This window comes from Cottoperca gobio, chromosome 10 (genome assembly GCF_900634415.1).
Source record: "Cottoperca gobio chromosome 10, fCotGob3.1, whole genome shotgun sequence".
Taxonomy (NCBI): Eukaryota; Metazoa; Chordata; class Actinopteri; order Perciformes; family Bovichtidae; genus Cottoperca; species Cottoperca gobio.
Genome location: NC_041364.1, coordinates 15,336,936 through 15,356,535, shown reverse-complemented (window position 1 = coordinate 15,356,535; position 19,600 = coordinate 15,336,936). Strand labels below are relative to the sequence as shown.

The window sequence follows — 19,600 nt, the reverse complement described above, 5'->3', positions numbered from 1 at the left end:
ATATTTAGACTGTAATATAAGGCAGAAGTAATATAATTAATGCGTGTACCTGAATGCAGAATACAATTACCAAACAGCACAGTGAGTGTACAGAATGCATACCTGCAATGCATTTTGTAGCATAACAACTTGTTTAATTCAGCGGTTAGTTTCATTTAACACCCAGTTAACATACTGCACTGGGTGACACAGAACAAGGCCAAAACTAAAGAATGGCCTAAGAGGGAACATACATTTCATTTACATGTTTATGGTATATAACAATGACAACATCTTGCACTCAAACCTTTATGTCCCACAAAGGGAAGTAATAATTGTGGCAAAGACATCAAACGGTGGAACAAGACATGACAGGATGGCATTCATTGTGATGCCCTTTTCTTCCTTTAGCCAGTGTTCCTGTTCTTCAACAGTGCTATTAAAACCTACAGAACTTCTAAATAAAATGAAAATAAAATAACTTCAACACATTTTAAAAAGGTAATAAGTCTTCATTTAAGATTTTAGCAATAAACAACAGTTTTTAACAATAGCATACATATATATCATGGTTTGTATTTCCCTACTTTCACTTTAGCATGTATTGCACTGATATGGAGCATCTGCTCATGGGGCAGAAGGAGGGCACAGTAGGCGAGCAACTTGACTTTCTACTGGAGCCTTAATAAGACAGGACAATGATGTGGATTTTTTCAGACTTGGTTTGCGTCTGAGACTCGAAGCTTTGGGTTAATAACTTAAGTTGGACCTCCAGGTAAAGAGATCTATTCTGGCTTGTGTTGACATTTCATTTTAAAATCAATGTCTGGTCATTCCCATCTATGCGAATAGCATCTTAGATAACTTAATTCATCGGTCAATAATTAAAGACAATCCAATTTCTTAGTGAAAAAATTAAAGAATCGGACCTGTAGCTAATGGATGAAAGGACAAAATGATTGTGAAATCATTGTTGTACATTAAAAAGTAAAACATCCTTTTACATTTGGGTGAAAAAAGCAAAAGAAAACATATCCAAATTTTTCGACATGTCATGCCTGTTAGTATAGTATTGTTGAGCTGGAAAAATTCACATGCCAACAACTTGATATCAACCCAATATCTACTACCAATATTGAGACACCCCTAATTTCTGGTATGACTACTACTCAATCATTTTTAGTGATCAAGAAAATAAAGATGCTATATGATTCCAAAATAAACTTACACTTTGCAAAAGTAGCCTAGTTGGATTTATCTTTCCCTTATGTCTGTACAACATTCTATTTTTTTTAAACAATTCATCACACTGAGTTTTCATGGTGTATGCCAAGCCAAAACAGTAGCTTGTTTCTTGCAGATGAACAAAGGAGAGTACAAGTCACACTGTAAATGGCAAACCACTCAATGTCCTACATCCTTTGGACATCACAATCTCTGAATAATTCTGCTGTGTACACTGATACCACCTATTTGTTTAACAGTAAATTTAGGGATGCTCTGATAGAGTGTAATTGCCGCCAACATGACCATAATCTTCATGAGAATTCACAATTCAAAACCAATTCACTGATACAAAGTATGATTCAAAATTATTTTTACAAGCTTATTTACAGCTAATACTTTGAACTGGTGTAACTAAGAATTGTACCAATACCCAAATTCTGGTATACAAGGCGCCATTAGGAGTTAATACAAAAGAGCAGATGTGCCTGAACTACCTGCAGGTGTCAGCATTTATAACCAGGGGATTCTTTAAGAGATACCGGTCTGTTTGTGTACATGACTTGACGCAATGCAACAAACTGCTCGGTCACTACAGGTGGATTCAAACAGCATGCATTGCTTGTGCCTAACTTTGGACTGCAATAATAAATGTCTTGTATGGAGCACCCCAAATAAAACCCGTGACTGCATTATGATCAAACTCACAAATGGTATGAAGAAAATACATTTCAACAGTGGAGACACATTTCCACAAAGCCTCTTATGGACTTGGGATATTAGATTATTTAGGTTGAGACAAAAGGCCTACAGTCTTTCATAAGCTACACCACACTCTCTCGGTTGGCCGATACCAAGACAGCCCTGCGGCAAATGGGGCAAGTGGAGTTTTCGGATAGCCAGCGATCAATGCAGTGCACATGATACTCATGAGAACAGGGCAACTCACGCAGCTTGTTACCTTCTGCATATTCCGTTATGCAGACACTGCAAGTCTTCAAAGCATCACTCTCACCAAAGTTGCGCATCGAAAGGTTGTCAATCTGCTCTTTGGTCAGCCCCTGGGGCTGGTCCTCGTCGTCATCATTTAGAAGAAAGAAGTGGGCAAGCCGCAGGAAGGGCAGTGAGCTGGGCTCCTCTAGACTGATGGGTGGTCTAGGTCGAACCCTGCCACCTGAAGCAGGGGGAGCAGTTGCAAGGCCCTCCTCAATATCAGTCTCAGCTGTCCTTGCTCTGACTCCTGCAGCCACAGGTGGTTCATCAACATCAGCTACAGGAGCGGCCGCAAGAGTAGCATCCGGGTTGTTGAGGGCTTCAGCCAGGTCCGCAGGTGTGCTGGCTCCACGGTTTGAATCTGAAGAATCAGAATCTGAATCCATGAGGTAGCCGAGTTCACCAAAACCAGTCATAATCTGCCTAATCATAGATTGGAGAGCCATTGAGGTGGCCTCTCCCAAACCTGCATCAGAGATTCTTCGTATAGGAATGCGGATAGTGCTGACGTAGGTCCTCACACCAGCACGCTCAGAGCGTGAGAAAGTCCTACGAAAACCACCACGCTCACTTTCATAAAGAAATGTGTTGTTAGAGTTCTGGGAGCGCGAGCGGGTACGGCTAGCAATGCTGTCTCTTTGGCGATATTCGCCTGGACGCACACGACGTACCTGGAGATCAAGCATAATAGTAGGGGGACGGCGCCCTGCTGCACCCCCTTCCCCCCCAGCAGCTTCTCCTTCCTGAGATCCCACATTTTGGGCCTCTGGGACCGTTTCTGTGCCAGCCCTAGGTGGCTGAACATCATTGTCAGCAGTGCTTTGCCTAGAAAGAACGTGTTGTCGAGTCCGTGAACTGCCCTCCACTTGAGGCACAGGGGGAGCATTGATGGCAGAGTTGAGGCCTTGAGAGCTGTGAGTATTACGTGGATTAGAGAGACCATCCAGCTGATCCAGGTTGAGAGGGGAGCGGCTCCTTGCTGTACGCACCCTAGTCCTGCGTGGTTCTGGACTGCGGCTGCGGGCTCTCCTTTGTCCTCTGCGTGGAGAAGGAGAGAGTGGGGGTTGTATCGGCAGGGCGGCAGGTGAGCAGGGAGGTTCTCCTAAAATCTCTTGTGAAACAACTTCTTCTAGTTCAGGCTCTGGTTCTGGCTCCACTAAGACAGCTAATTCCTCAACAACTGGTTCTTCCACCACTTCCGTCTCCATTGGCACCTGTGGTTCAACATTTGCCACCTGTGGTTCAACACTTGTCACCATTTCTTGACCCTCTGAAGATTCTTCTGGAGTCTCCTGTGAAGGCTCCTGTGTAGGCTCCTGTATAGGCTCCTGTATAGGCTCCTGTGTAAGCTCCTGTGTAGGCTCCTGTGTGGGCTCCTGTGTAGGCTCCTGTGAAGGCTCCTGTGAAGGCTCATGTGAAGGCTCATGTGTAGGCTCCTGTGTAGGCTCCTGTGTAGGCTCCTGTGAAGGCTCCTGTGAAGGCTCCTGTGAAGGCTCCTGTGAAGGCTCCTGTGGAGATTCCTGCTCCCCTTCAGCAGCTGCCTGCTGTTCAGCCAGGTTGCGATTCACACTGATTTCCAGGCTGAAGCGGAAATCGCCACTGTTTGGGTTGGTCTGGCTTACGGCCCGCCATGACTGGTTTCCACGATGACCAGTTCTGGTTGTGTTGCCTGTGCGCCTCACTGTGTTCAACCAGTCTAAGAGACTATCGCCATTGGCAGGATCCTCCGAGTTTTCTGGTGGTTCTGAAAATCAGAAGTTAACAAGTGACAAATCATAGAAATTTGACAGTAAATCACAGAAGAACAAAGAAATGGTAAACTTACCAACTGGATCTTCTCCACTTTCAGTACTGGGGGCAGTAGTGCTGTTATTCTGCTGTTCTGGACCATCCTTGATTTGCTGTAGTCTACTAAACAGTTCATCCTCTGTCACCTCGCCTGAAAGAGACATTGCAAAACAAAACAAAAGTCTATTATTAAAAAGGAAACAAATATACTTTTTGGCAATAACTCCTTGAAGGTTACTAGACGGTGTTTAGTACACTTCCTTTTCTCTAGTCTAACCTTACCACCAAAACTGGTGAGAATTGAACGATCAACTCCCTACACTAATATGTTTTTAATTAATTGGTAGGAAGAAGAGAAGTTGGAAGGACACATTGTAACAGCTACATATCTGGCAGATGAACCAAAGTGAATCTAGAATAGCTCTACAGGTATGTATTTTTTTTATTTTTGGGGAGAGCAGACTGCTCTTCCTGAAGAGACTCCGATCCTTCAGTGTGCAACAGGCTCCTGCAGTTCGCATCAGTCTGTAGTAGCCAGTGCTCTGTTCTTCACAGTGGGATGCTGGGGCAATGGCATCCAGGCTTGGAGGTCAGCAGTCTCAACACGCTGTTAAGGAAGGCCAGCTAGATGATCAGGTTGGAACTATGCAGTGTGGTGGCAGAGGCGAAGAGGCACCAAAACAGACACACGCATACATACATACATAAACACACACATACTCAGATGAGGATAAACCTTCTCACGCTCTCCATAAAGGCAGATTGGCAGTAGAGGGTGATACAGAAATGGATTTTTTCACTCCTGTCCCCTCCTACTCCCACAAAAAAATACTGTCATGTCCCAATCCCGGAACAATGACTCAGTTAGTACGGTTTGCATCCTTGTTTTTATTAGGGAGTTAAATAAGTCATAATTTACTCTCTATTTTCCATTGCTGTGAAAACTTCTCCTTCTAACAACTGTACGCTATTTATTTAAGTTTCTTGCTCGTGTGGGGGTCTTGAGCTCTGACTGCAATACTACACGTTTTCAGAATGTTGGCTGTACCAGTGCCCAGGAATCCCATGACACCTGGGCAGAAAAAATCTTGTTACCGAGAGAAGGATGAAGGACAAATGGAAAGTCAAATCAAATTGAGGAGAATCGTGACATCCCTAATAGTTAGCGTATGACTTCTTGAGTTATGGCCAAAAACGTGTTTTGTGAAGACAGTAATAATGACACTTTGCCACCGAATTCTAATCACATCATCCTCGAGCAATTAAATTAAAGGTTTATTACCTGGGGTGCCTAAAAGATTGTTGTCTCTCATGAGACGATAATCTTCATCACTGAGATTGTTGACAAACTGGTAGAAGGCCTCCTCCCTGTCCAGGCGGTCCAGCTGCCTTCTGCGCTGTGACTCTGGCTGGTCACTGCCACTCTGCTCTGAACTGTCAGACCCTTCCATTGAATCAGAAGGGAGGGAGGTTGAGGGATGCTCTCCAATCTTCAGCAAGATCCAGCTGCTGCAGCAAAAAAAAGATAACATTTATAGCTTATTGAAATTACATCTAAGAATACTCTGATTTAGAATATAAAGTAGACACAGGATTTCACCAAAGGCCAATGAAATGTCTTATTACACACTTTACACCTTTAAGTATTTCCACTCTGTTAGCTATGCTGAATGTAATGACCGAATCAGTGTATTACTATCAACCAGATAAAAGGACTTCCTTGTAACCAGGAAAATTGTCCATCAAGGTAAACCCCGGGTGATATCAAAGCATCACAATGCTACACGCTCAATATTTGTGAACATCGACCGAGTAGCTAATGTTAGCATGGTTTACAAGCAAACTGACATGCTAAATTACTATAAACACAACGTTAGCCAGCTGAGCCATTGCATTAATCCTAACGTACAACGAACTTATCCTGAACAAAATTGAAACTGTGACCGTTTAATGTACACAATAACTATGAATAATTTGACGGTTTGTGTATATTTAAGTCCTAGGGGAAAGCAGTATGTTGGTCAAAGTCGAGATAAAAACAAAATGGCATCATCTAGCTTAGCTTAGCCATCATTTTTAATCGGTTGCCAAAACTGACAACTTCAACCAACATTAGCTATAAAAGGAGCACCCACTATGCGTGTTATATGTGAAGCAAATTAATGAACGACTGGTGGTGAGTGAGTTTGATACATGTGTATCGTCGGCTCAAAACAAGCTTTTCAGATGACCAAACAACCCCGGTTGTGTTGAGCTTTCACTGCGCTAAAGCTAGTTAGCTTCCATGTCTAACATTAGCTAACGCTAACTTAGCCAGTAACTTCGTGATGAGTGTCCTCGGGTACATTACTTTAACTTAAATACGTGCTTAGCACAAACTGCTGGTGTTAGGAAACATGACGTGGACTTGCTTTTAGTCTTGTTTATTGTTACTTGGGGAATACACGAGGGTTTCATTAAAAAGACATTGAAGCTACTGTTAGCATCACCGCAAGCTAACTAAGCAAGCGACGTCAACCAATGACGTTCACAACCAGTTCACAAACAAGCTAAAATTAGCTAGCTAATGAAAGTAAAGGTAATCAGAAGGAATATACAGTATGTCACCAAATTGCTGTTACATTACCTGTTCAATGATGTTATTAGCAATGTAATTGTACTTCCAAATTGTTCTACTGATATTCTCTCAAAAACGCTCGACTGTTAAGCTAAGTGCGATTTCAGGATTCCATTTTCTTTCTTTTAGGAAGGCTCCAAAGATCTTCCGGAAACTGAGAACGGTACGACAATTTCCCCTGAGTTTAACCTTCCAGGTAGACACAAGCGGCAATAACCCGCTTTGAGCCAATCGCAGTGCATGAGGTGGGGTGAGTTGTACGTGGGGCTGCCTGAAAGACTTTTCGCAGGGCAACAAGATCAACTATTTTCAATCAAGAGCATTAAAAAAGGAAGTTTGTGTTGAACAGTGTGGCACTGTTCAGCTGTAGCGTCACGATGCGGCTGGAAATGCGAATACTCCTACCGTCCTGAGACTCTGCATTACAGCAATAGAGCAGGGGAGTCAAACATGCGGCCCGGGGGCCAAAACCGGCCCGCCAGAGGGTCCAATCCGGCCCACGGGAGGACTTTGCAAAGTGTAAAACTTAGTGTTTTGATCATAAAGTAAAATACTGTTCCAGATACCTGTGACAAAATGTTCTGTGCCTTTGTAGATACACTGTGATCTGTAAGTTGTAATGCACATGTGTAAATTATAAAATTAGGCATACTATTGTTGAAATTGCACCTTTTTTTCTTAAGAAATTTCAGGTTGTTCATAATTTTTTGTAAAAAGATAACATTTGCACATTTTCAGAATGTACGTGTACTTTGCACTAAAACGAAGGGAAGAATTTGCAGTTGTTGTTATTTATAGGTTATTATGCTATGATTTTACTGGTCTGGCCCGCTTGAGATCAAATTGTGCTGTATGTGGCCCTGAACTAAAATGAGTTTGACACCCCTGAATTAGAGAATACATCTGAAAATATTACACAAAATGTATCCAACAAACATGTATACTTAGATTTCTTCAAAGAAAGTTTAATTGATCTGTCTTATGGATGCCAATATTGTATTACATCATTGAAAGACTTTGAGAATTATATATTGTGCAAAACAACATGTTCAAATAGTATTGAAGCCAAAGACAATATAACTTATTTTCAATGAGATGAATGTGATTTTCAACAGTTTATGCACTATTTATTTTTAATAACTTTTCTAATTTATATTTTTAGCAAAATGTATTAATTCAACCCCATATTTCAAGTAGTTTTTAATTTAAAGATAGATAGATAGATAGATAGATAGATAGATAGATAGATAGATAGATAGATAGATAGATAGATAGATAGATAGATAGATAGATAGATAGATAGATAGATAGATACGTTATTGATCCCAAGGGAAATGTAGGCATCCAGCAGCTTAAAGACAAATGACATTAGACATCTGCCCCCCCCCCCCCCTCCCCTCAATTAAAAAGTAAGTAAAAATAAAAATAAGAGATAAATGCTGTAAATTATAAATATGAAAGTACAAGTAAAAATACAGGCTGTTATAGATAAATACAAAAATACACTGCAACATTGACCACCGTTTTTGGTTTGAATGTTTGAAATGTTTGAATGTTTGAATAAATGTTATTTTGAGTCTCTCAAATTTGTAACAAATATGAAATGTATGTCCATGGCATGTACATTTTACTTAGAGATATTTGTCTGGAGATGTCACCACAATCTTATTTATTTTAAATGTTGTCCTATGATGATGATGATTATTATTATTATTATTATTATTATTATTATTATTATTATTATTATTATTATTATTATTATTATTATTATTACCTTCTTGTGATGCCAATGTATTTTCTTACTTTATTTATAGACATTTCATGGCTAATTGTGAGTACATTCTTATATTCAAACAACAACAAAAACCTCTAACCTTCTGCAGAATTCAGGCTAGAAGACAAAGATCTGGAGGCAAACCGATGTGCTTAAATGGCCAGCAAAAATATTTAATTAAAGGCTTTAATAAAATTGTCTGTCTTATGTCCATAACCATGCATGACAAATAACCCCAATAGCCTCCAATAGCTTATTTCACATCATAAATTAAAACGACTAATGTATTTTATAGTTACACATTTATTATCTCATTATATAATTTATGCCATTTTGACTGTGTTTTAAAATGGTTTCCATTCTCTTGTTGAACAAAGACAAATGGTCAATGTTATAGACAGAATGCCTAATAGTGATTTTTAAATGGCAACAAAAGTGCAGTAAATAAAATCATATGTGACTGTTTTGCACCGTTAATAACTTACTTAGTTGTATAGTCTGTAGTGTTGTACAGTGGGGTTGTGCACTGTGTACAAAAGCACACAGTAGCCTATAGCATATAGTTTATATTGTATATTGTCCAAGGCCATGTTGTTTGTAGCTGGCATGTTTTTGTGTCATATAAACTCACTCACTCATTTGCCCCATCATCAAAGGATAAGTAAGGAATCGAAAAAAAAGAAAAGAAAAAGTAGAAAAACACAGTACAGTATGTGTAACCATAACCCCAACGTTTCTGACTGGTAGATTATTACCTTGTGAGTCTGTGTGTGTGTCATCGTGGCAAAATGTGCTCCTGGAGACACCTACTGCTGCGGGAACTACTCCAGAAGCTGTTTTGAGTTATTTGCTAGGTGTTTATCTTTCTGTGGACAGATTTTGTCAATGCGATAGCGTCGCAACTGTGCATTAGGCCGAATTGTAAAATGAGTGGGGTCCGAGCAAGGGGGCAAAGCGACTAAGCGACTGAATTGATAATTAAATTAAATTAATTTGAGCGCACACAATAGTGTATAAGAGTGGCAACTCAGAAATCATTTTTTTTACTATTTAACTAAATTTAATTTCTACAAACAATATTCCATAGTGTCAAAGTGTTATGAAACTTTTGTACTCCAATTTCTTTACACATAAATATAAATGCAATGCAGAAATGTTTTGTTTTGTAGAGGACATAAAGCCACTGCACTGACCTCTAATGCATCCGAGTGAAAACATCAAAAAGGTCCATTGCAGAGTCAAAGTCAGGGAGAATACATTGCTCATTATCGTTAAGATTATAATCTAAGAAAGTAAAAGATAATAGATTTTTTAAAGCAATGAAGACCTCAGGCTTATCGCAGGGCCGAGACTTTAGTGTGGGTGGAGGTGGGACTGTATTGATATACAGCAGCATGCCGGAGGAGACCCTGTGAGGACCCTTTGGCAGTAGGTGGCATCTATTTACAGGCCATTTGTAAACCAACGTGCATAAAACTAACTAGTAAGCACAATTACAACTATCGCCTACACATACTTGGGTGAATTGTGTTCTTCCTCTACCTGTACCTGTAAATACACAACTATCAGTAAAGGTAGAGGAAACAATTGGACAGTTGTTGAAAGCCTCTGCATTGGCTAAAACCTTTTGGTTTTGTACACACAAAAAATATTTTCTAATACTAACAATAAACGGCCAGCCAAACAAAGAAATGTGTGTGAGTAATTGTGTTGTTTGTAGGTTGTTGTGATTTGACTCAATAAGTACACTCCTACATTAGAAAGACTCATGCTGATTCTTTGAAAATGTTACTCTATAGTCAAAAAACACAAACAATTGTCCTAATGAGACAGTCTATGGCTGTCCACGCAGTGTGAGCACACACTGACAAAACAACTAGGGTCTCATTTAATAACCACAGGTGTACCTGATCCATTGCATTAGACTTTCCATTTTATAATTCGCTTCCTCCCTTATTGGCTATGGGTGACTAAAGAACAAAAACAATGCTAATACCACCTGACAATTTTGGAGGCATACATCACAGGATCTGTTTATGGTCTGAGACAGTATCTCCAGCTCCAATTAAGCATGCCAGAATGAGTTGCAGTGTGGACCACAGCAGCCGGGCTCAGAGTTATGGATGAGCAGTCACTCTAGCAATGCCTGACCCTGAGCGCTAATTAGATATGACATTAAAATAACATGAGCCAAAGCCAGGCTTGTGCAGAAATTAAAATTCCTTATGTCTAAGAATATTCCAATATAACAAATAAGGACAGATTTATTGGAGTTATTGAGGTTGTATTTACACTTACAAATTATGTGGAAAAAGCAAATATTGAATCTAACAGATTATATTCTTCCCTATCACTATTCTTGTAGTAGTACCACACTGATAGGGCAGATATTTTGAACAGATGTGTTACATACACTTCACTCCTGATATATCAATAAGATGTTTTTAATGTGTGTTTTCAAAAAATTGCATTCCATAACCTGCATTTATTGTTTTGGACTGATTTTGTTTGCAGAGAAGTGAAGAGTGTAGAGTTTCTATGTTTACTGTTATATTTTATACTGTAGTTCATGTCTACAGCAATGGGTGGGAGGTAAAAAACACAACCCAACGCTCTTCAGAAAGCAGCATTCAAAATCTTATTTTAATTTGTATATTTACTCCATAAACATTATTACAAAACTCAGCAAGTTACCAATATTACATTATCACCATACAGGCTTGATCACAAATATTTAAAACCTTTGCAACAGTTACAACAAAACAAAAAACAAAATAATACTCAAATAATTTACATGAAAATCTATAAAACAGCAAATTGTTCACAAATTATATTTTTTTTCCAGGTTTTCATTTTTTTTCTTTGCTTATTTGTGTTTTGCACAGTAACACAACACTCTCACAACAAGATCATGGTCTTATTACAAAACTCCCAACAAAATGTAAATATTTCTAGTTTTCTGTTGATACTTTCATATTTTGGTTTTTAAAACCAGAAACTTGTCATTGTATATCCTTTCCACTGCCCATAGAGGCGCATAAAAGGTTACTCACACACACAAATACTTCACAGCACTTTCTAAGAAAAATATACACTTACAAAATATGTTACAAATTGGCACACAAAAAATATACAAGATTTTGTAGTGTCAAGAGTTCATTAAGATTCCTTCTGGTAACAACTCTAGACAGTATATATAAAGCTCGGTAATCTTTTAATGAAAAGAGCAAAAGTAATTCCAATCAATGTCAAAGAATAATGAAGTGAATACATCAAACATAACATTTTAATATACATTCATAAAGAGGGTTAGGTACCTAATCTATTTTGCATTTCTTTTTTGTTAACTCTGGGAAAACAAAACAATTAAAAAGAAAAAAGAAAAGAAAACAATTGTCAGCTTTCTTAGCACCATTAACATGAGGCAGCTCAACAGTGGCACATTTTAAAAACAAAAAGAAACTATGAACTCAGAGAAGTACATTCAATTTGACAATAGGCAGAAATGAGAGAAGGCAGACTAAATGGGCTTGCAGCCCATGTGGAGCTTCCCATCAGCAGCTTGTCTTGGTCCTAACCCTGATACACTGGAGAAAAGAAACAAAGGATCATGGCAGAGAGGAGCGAAAGAAAGAGACAGAGAAAGATTGATTTTGATTCTTGCCATATGCAAGCAATCAATTACTATTACCTCAGAATTACCATATCCAGTGTGACAAGGCCTGTTTTTGAATCAAGCTTCAATTTGTCCGCACATCTCCATGCAGTCTCATGTAATTACTGCTATGTTTAAAAATGATATTCAACATTCAAAAGAAAGAGAAAATAAAGGCCTATTGTTTGAGTATATATTTATAAAAGATACTCTTGTAACAAGGTGAAGGGGCTCTGCATTTCTCCTGAAATACATTTAGTATATAAAATCAAAAGACGTTATATCTGATTAAACATGATTGTATGGTTCATTTTAAGGTGGATTTATTTCAGTGCAGTGAGGCAGTGAATGAGCCCAAAGTAATTAATATAAATGGCCCGGGAATACACTGGATCAGATAGTACCAATACATTTTCTTTTTCAATTTGTGCCTTTATTTGGCCTTGACTTTCTGGTGACATTTATTTCTGCCAAAATATTGACCCATCAAAACTGAAATGACAGTTAAAGACACCATATAAAAAAAAGTACCTTCAAAAGAAAGAAGTTAAATTAAGACATTATGTGATAAATGAACCAAAATAACCACTCATAAAGTATGGCAGTGTTAAGAAACAAATTACATGAGAATGTGAAGAGAAATTACTGTTTAAATTACCATCTCAGGTAAGATAGAAGTAAGATTCCCACGTGGAGCTAATGCAAAGACATGCTTTCCTTCATTTACAAGATTACTGATTCCATTTGTACTGAAAACTGCTTTCACATTCACATTAAATCTAACTGCAAAAATGTTATGTCCATTCACGACTGATGAGTACATCAGAATCTCTATGAGTAATAAACTGCCTTGAATTTCCAGTACAAAACAGCTATTCAGTGAGGCACAGCCTCCAACTGACAAATAGTTCCCCTGCTTACCCTCAAACATCTGCACTACACTCTCCTTGGTCCAGAGAAAGCTCGTTTGAGCATCTCTTTTTTTCCTCGTCTTCCTCTACAGTAGCCTTCAGAGCAGATCTTCCCCTTGCTTCTCTTTTGTTGCTTCTCAGTGCCAGGCGATGTTGAGGTAAATTGAATTTGGCAAACGAAGTGGGGGAAACGAGGAGAATTCAGAGTCTTTCTGATTTGGTTTAGTGAGTGGTGGTGTACCACTGCCAGCTGTTGGTGCCTTTCATCAGAGAAGAGAGAAAAGTCCCAAATAAAGAATTCCTGTAGTGGCAAGTCTCTGTAAGGAGTCTCCAACCCGAACAGCCAATACTCCAACGGATAGAAAAGAGGAACAGCCAATATTCACACATATATAAGAGGTCATTTACACAGCATTGTTACTTTTGGCACATTGATTTTAAGATTATAATCATCTTTTTTTGCAAATATTGCATGTCTCTGTACAACAACATTGACAAAAATACTCTGAGGGTGGAGCTTTTATGAATTTGCAAGGCGTAAAAATGTAAATTTAGATAACCAGTTCCTCTAAACTCCTGTGGAAAAAGAAACACTTGATAAAAGGAAATGGGGAGTCGCTCCAACTTTGAGGGGGAGAAAAGACAACGTCTGATATGTCATCAATACAAAATGGTCCCATCTTGTGTTTTCAAGATGTCTTGGGCTTAAATAGGGCTCATTAATCGTAGGTTTCCTTCTTGAAATGAGCCAGGCAGTGTATGAAGGACAGCAACAACAGGACATCCATATTCTGCATACAAAAACAGATGAGGAGGAGGGGTGCGTAGATGTCACTCAATGCATTTGTGTATATAGCTACATCTTTAGGGAAAAGGGGGATAAATACATAATTCAGGGGAGCTAGTTCTGCTGAGAAAATACAAAAACAAAGTTCCTCAAATAGGCGACAGAACTCTTTTCAAGGCTTATTCTTTTTTTCAGACAAAAATAAAACAAAAACGACTATAAGAAGAACAAACAAAGCAGAAACAACAAAAGCAAGAAAAATGCAGCCATGGTCGTTTCAAATCTCAATCAAGCTTGACACAATCACTCAATAGGTAGTTTGCAAAGTACAAGAAGTTTTTCATGCAGATATTAATTTCCTCTTCGGGTGGGGGTTAAAAGGAAGTGGGAGTAGTCAGGGGGAACGTAGTACTCATGCAGCTCTGGCATAGCGTCAGTGTAGGTATGCTTGGGAGGGAGGACTGAGCAGGTAGTGGGGGAAAGTGAGAAGGGGGTGCAACAGGAGCTGATAACAAAATATTACCTCAGTTTCTCAAAAGAGGTCATCAGTGCTATGTCCTTATTTGGGTCTCTCTCAGCTCGCTTCCCCTTCAGTGTCTCAATCCGCGGGAACTTTGCACTGGTCTTGTGGCGGTACAGCTTTTTGTGTGCGGGCCCAGGGTTAATAAAGTTGGGTTTATCAAACATGTTACAGCCCAGAGCTAGTTGAGGGAACAAGGGATGAGAGGGGTTGAATTTGGCCTGGTTTTTCCCTCCCTTTCCCCCTGCCTTTCTGCCTCTCCCAGCCCCTGTAAGGGCAGCTCCTTTTTTCTTCAGGTCGGCCTCTGTGCCTGCCAAGATTTTCAGGGTCTTTAGGTTGAGGCTATTAGCCTCGGAGGGCATGCAGGCCTCAGACATGGGATTCCACAGTGGCTCAATGGAGGCCATCATGAACCTTTGGACCTCAGCCATGCCAGAGACAATGTTGGACAGAATATTGGAGGGCTCCTCAAATTCTCTCTGGTCGTCCCCGACCAGGCTGTTACTCTCTGACCAGCCGATGCCAGACCAGTCTCCAGTGCTGCTACTGTCAGTCAGGCCTGGGCCACAACCACCTGCCTGGTTCTTTGCTGCCTTACCCTCCAACATGGCCTTTATCTTTTTGGTGGAACGCGAGTTCTGTTTGGGGGTCTTGACCTTTTCTGACTTAGGAGCTCTGGGAGCCCGGACTTTCTTTGGGCTCTGTCCTGCAGCTGTCTGTTTGCAATTGCCTTTCCTCTTTGACTTAATGCTTTTCGCACCAGCCAACATCTCACCAGTCTTTTCATCAAATTCGTTAACCCCCAGCTCCTTTTTATCTAAACGTAACACATCTTGACTGTTGAAGTTGTGCAGCGGAAACTGGCTGTCTTCCACGGTGTATACATTTGCTGTGTGCTCTTGTTGTTGCATAACATCACAGTTCCACTTTACCTCCCTGTTGCAGTCCATAGTCATATCATTCACATCCTGGTATTCTCCAACATTCCCTGCCATCTTCATCTCACGCCCCACCACCTGGGGGGACAGGTTGGGGGTCTCAGGAGGGGAAAGCTCTGACAGTGATGAGTGTCTAAACTTGTCAGGGGTGAAGTTGGAGATGTCCAGCAGGTCTGAGGACTCCCTGAGTGGGGTGAGGGCGTCCACACTCTGCTGAATCACCACTTTAGGACTGCAATGAGCTAAGAAACTGTCTCGGCCCTCCTCCTCACCCTCTCGCTCACAGGACTTGAGGCTGAGGGAGCTGTAATTGCTGGAGGAGGCTGACAGAGAGCCCACTGAGTCATAGCTGATGAGCCTGCCATTGTCTGTGCACAGGGACCCTCTCTGGTATAGCACCTGGCCCTCCACACAGGCAGACTGACACACTTGCAGATCTGCCCCAGGCTGCAGCCCTGCCTCAGTCAGGTAGCTCTTCTCATAAAGTAACCTGTCGGCCTCAGGGCTCAGCTGGCTGTAGTTAGACACTGGCAGGCTGTCATTCAGGGGCACAGCAGCTGGGAAGGTGTTGGGTAAGATGGGAGTCTCAGGGGTCTCGGGCCCAAAGCTCTGGCTGTGACTCGCGCAGAGCTGCGGGTGCCACATCTGGGGGAAGCTGGGGCAATTCTGGGGAGACTGCTGGAGCTCTGACTCAGAGGGAGGAGAGAGGACGCAGCTTTGAGCGAGTTGTAGAGAAGAAAACTGTTTCTCCTCTAGGGATAGCCCCAGAGGATACTGCTGTCTAGAGGGCTGCTGGGGGAAATAAGAGATAGTTGCCCCACCGGAGGAGTCTGTGGCATCTAACAGGGTCTGCAGGTAGCCCCCTGGGATAACAGGGACACCCGCCTCCACTGCCTCTGAGGGTGGAGATTTGTCAGAAGAGCAAGTGGACGAAACAAAGGGGAATTTCTCCTCAGATGTGTGAGCGGTGGTGGTATTGTCAGAGAAATGGGGTTTGACTGTAGTTGAGCTAATGCCTGCCTCTTCTAACCCAGCAGTAGGGTCTTCAATCTGTGCTCCAGCGACACAGGCATCCGTTTCATTTGTCACACTCCTCCCCTCCTCTCCTTCTGCCTCTTTCATTTTCTTGCTCCTCAGCCTGGCTTCGCTTTTGAATTTCCTTATCCTGACTGTTTTATTTCCTCCCAATCTCCTCCCCTCCCTCTCTTCCCTCTCCTGTGACCGGCTCTTGGCTGTGACTGTGTGCGTGATGGAGTTTGTGTCTAATGTGACTGGGAGGCCAGGGGCTGCTATTATTCCCCCTACCGTGGGGGTGGCCTCTTCTTTAGTGACACCTCCCTGGCCCCGATCAGAGAGAGGAGTGCACTGTACTGTTGCTGATTGCTCCACAGCGTGAATCCTCTGAACCTTAAGCCTGTTTGCAATCTTGTATTTCCTTTTGGGATGACTAGAATTAAAAGGGCGATGCCGGCGTCCATTTAGATGAAAACCGCGTTGTTGTTTATCTCTGGCAGCCAGCTTAAGCTGTTCCTGTCTCTCTCTTTGCTTCTCCTGCCAGAAATCCTTCAGAGGAGCCAGTGTCTCATATTTGCTTACTGTGTCGGTGTTTAAGCTCACAGTAGCATCCACAGGGTCCAACTTGCCTAGTTTCACTGACATGAGTCTTTCTCCTTTAAACCTGTTGATGATTATGTACTTGATGACCACCGGCGGCTCTTTACGACAGGATTTTCGACGCTTTTTGGGGCACCAGTCCACATCCTCCTCCTCCTTTTGACCAGAGGGAGCTTTTTCTTTTTTCTCTGCATTCTTCTCACTCTCAAGCGAGTCAACGTCATATAAGTAATCGTCACTGTATCGAACCTTCCTTTTGGAGCGTAAGCCGTAGTTGAGAGGGTTAGAGGGGCTGAGCAATCTCTTTGAGTGTCCCTTCTTAAACTTGCCCTCCTGCAGGGTGTCTGAGGAGGAGCCAGTGCAGGAGCTGTCATCACTGAACTCGCCAGACTCCTCCGTGGAATTGAAGTCTATTAGGTAGTTGACTTTGGGAGTGGACATGGGTGAGCCTTGGGAGCCGTCAAGGGGGCTCCTACTACTGCCGTCTGCAGCCTTTGCCTCCTGTCCTGTCTCCAGTATGAACTCCTCAGTTTTGGGCTGAAGCTCCTCAGTACCCCTCCTCAAGACTCCCGCTCCTTCCTCTTTCTTGGCACAGTTGGCCAGGACACTCGGGAAGAAGTTAAATTGTGTCTCCTCCTGGAGCACATTAGTTTTTTCCCTCATGTTGTCCTGGAAAGACTCATAGCGAATCTTCAGCGAACAGACATCACTGCTTAAAGTCGAATCATCGTCCTCATCATCAAATAGATTGTCAACATCTTCTTCAGAGAAGAGGTTGACTGACAGTTCATTCTTTGAACAAAGGTCCAGCAGTTCCATCTTACTCTCACTGATGAAGGATTCAAAGTAGCCCCAGTCCTGGCCGGCGTTAGCCAGCAGAACCTCCTCTCCGCTCACTTTGTCCAGTAACAGTCCCTCATACAAGTTCTTAGCTGTTGCATCATCCTCTGGGTCATCACAGTCCTCTGTTGTTTTGTTTCCGTCAACTCTCTTGCCCTCACCTGGGGCTTTCGGCAGAGGAAAGCTAAGTAGCTGGTCAGAGAGGAGCTGTTCTCCATAGTGACTCACTGCCTCCCCCGCATGGCTCAGGCACTGGATACTGATGTTGTTGATGTCAGAGAAGTCCTCTCGGCTCACATCGCCTATCCTTACACTAAGCCCCGTCTCTGTGTCGGGGTTGGTGTTAGGGTCAAGGGGAGGGTTCTGGATGGAATTAGGGTCAGTAGCATCACAGGTCTCAATGAAGCAGCCGAGGCAGGTGCGGGTAGGCTGAAGAAGACACTCCCCTGTCAGTGCAGACACAGTGCCAGGCTCCATCATTGTAGCTGACAGAGGGAGGGCAACAGGCAGCAGAAGGGAAGTCTTCTGAGTGTCTCCTGTTGGGCCCCAGGAGCTTACAGCTGGGGTGGGAAGTGGTGTGGGAGTGGGAGTGTGCTGAAGGTGTGGGACTACAGTTGGAGCATCATCAGAGGGAGGGCAGGCAGCCGCTGTCAGGCCCAGAGAGGAGTCAGTGCCAAGGGACAGGGAGAGGGTTGGTGATGTAGGCGTGGTCCTGGGGTGTGTTGGGCAGGCTTGCTGAGAAGTCTCTGTGGCAGAAGGAGGTGAGGATGGAGGGAGAGCAGCATCAACAATGCCGCACAGACTCAGATCACCACTCTGCTCACATACCCCTGCAGAAAAAAAGAAAATATTTCAGATCTTTCAAATCTTTCAAATGTAAGTCTGAAGTTAAATTATATTGTTTTTATTCTGTAGTTACACTGACATTTGTTCTGGGCTGCTGACATGCAATTAGTGTCAATTAACCCCCTACAGCTCAAAATGTCATTTTGTGATGTCAGCCTTAAACATTAATATTTCCATTTTTGTACTTGATTCAATAAGAGGTATTAGCAATGTCAAGTCAAGAGACAACTTCTTTCCCATTACTGAATGATGTTAAAATGTAGGCGAGAGGAAACACAGCCGTAGAAATTCCTACCAAATTCTCAGAACACATAAAACATGAGGAAGGTGACTCACAAATGTCACCTTCCTCATGTTAAGTTACCATGGTGGCAGAAGTGAAAGTTTTAAAGAGCTGCTAGAAATGCAGTTGTTGTATTTAATAGAACAAAATGAGAAATTTGATCATACGCTTACAGGAAGCAGTGCAAAGTTCTCAGACACAAAAACTCTCTCTGAGTGTCCTGAAAGTGGGTGTTGGAAATCAATGGAATGAATGACTTCTACAATTATGCAACATTTATTTCATGAGATAATAGTGACTAAATGGTTTTGATATGTTTGTGTTAAATTAGCTTTCATTCATAGACAGAGAACAGTCACTCCAAAATGTTACTAATTGGGTTACTGAAAATGATTAGAAATTCCCTGCTTCATGTAAATAATATACAACAATGATACTATGGTATTATTTGTCTTCCTTCAACAACCCAGGAGCAATATATGAGATCAAACTAATGCAGTCATCTTGCATTACATGCCCCTCCTTTTAGCATTTCATCTTTTTAGACACACTTAGCTCTAAAGTAACAAGATACCATAAAATTACACAGATTGGCAGTAACAATAGCAGTAATGACTAAATTGAAAGTAGGTTTTGGTGATTTTCTGCAGGTCGATTATGACAATGTCTTAATCAGTTGGAGACATCCATCTGATGAGTAACAATCAAAACCCACAGAAGCGGGCTTGAAGCAGCAGGCGCATAGCTTTGTTTGCTCTGCATAATTAGATGACAGCAGCGGAGGCAGGTACGTACACATGGGACACGACAGGCCCATATGTTGGAGACTGT

At 41.7% G+C, this 19,600-nt stretch overlaps 2 protein-coding genes across 3 annotated transcripts in view; both read right to left on the bottom strand.

The window, feature by feature from the left end:
- Positions 1 to 112: 112 nt before the first annotated feature.
- rlim (ring finger protein, LIM domain interacting) lies at positions 113 to 6,838 on the bottom strand. 2 transcript variants are annotated; one of them, XM_029441285.1, is made up of 4 exons: positions 6,611 to 6,838; positions 5,267 to 5,490; positions 4,022 to 4,135; positions 113 to 3,940 (listed from the first exon to the last, which is right to left on the bottom strand). In XM_029441285.1, the coding sequence occupies exons 2-4, from the start codon at positions 5,433 to 5,435 to the stop codon at positions 2,028 to 2,030; spliced, it is 2,196 nt and encodes a 731-aa protein (XP_029297145.1). In that variant the 5' UTR covers positions 5,436 to 5,490; positions 6,611 to 6,838; the 3' UTR covers positions 113 to 2,027. The 2 variants fall into 2 exon arrangements, with proteins under 2 accessions (XP_029297145.1, XP_029297144.1); XM_029441284.1 differs by having other exon boundaries at positions 5,267 to 5,493; positions 6,611 to 6,837.
- A 4,156-nt stretch (positions 6,839 to 10,994) lies between these two features.
- The window catches only part of nexmifb (neurite extension and migration factor b), a 49,191-nt gene continuing 40,585 nt past the window's right edge, over positions 10,995 to 19,600 (bottom strand). The window contains exon 3 of the mRNA XM_029441867.1: positions 10,995 to 18,470. Within this exon, the coding sequence (XP_029297727.1) occupies positions 14,248 to 18,470 (4,223 nt within the window). The 3' untranslated portion in view covers positions 10,995 to 14,247. The remainder of the gene's footprint in view (positions 18,471 to 19,600) is intronic.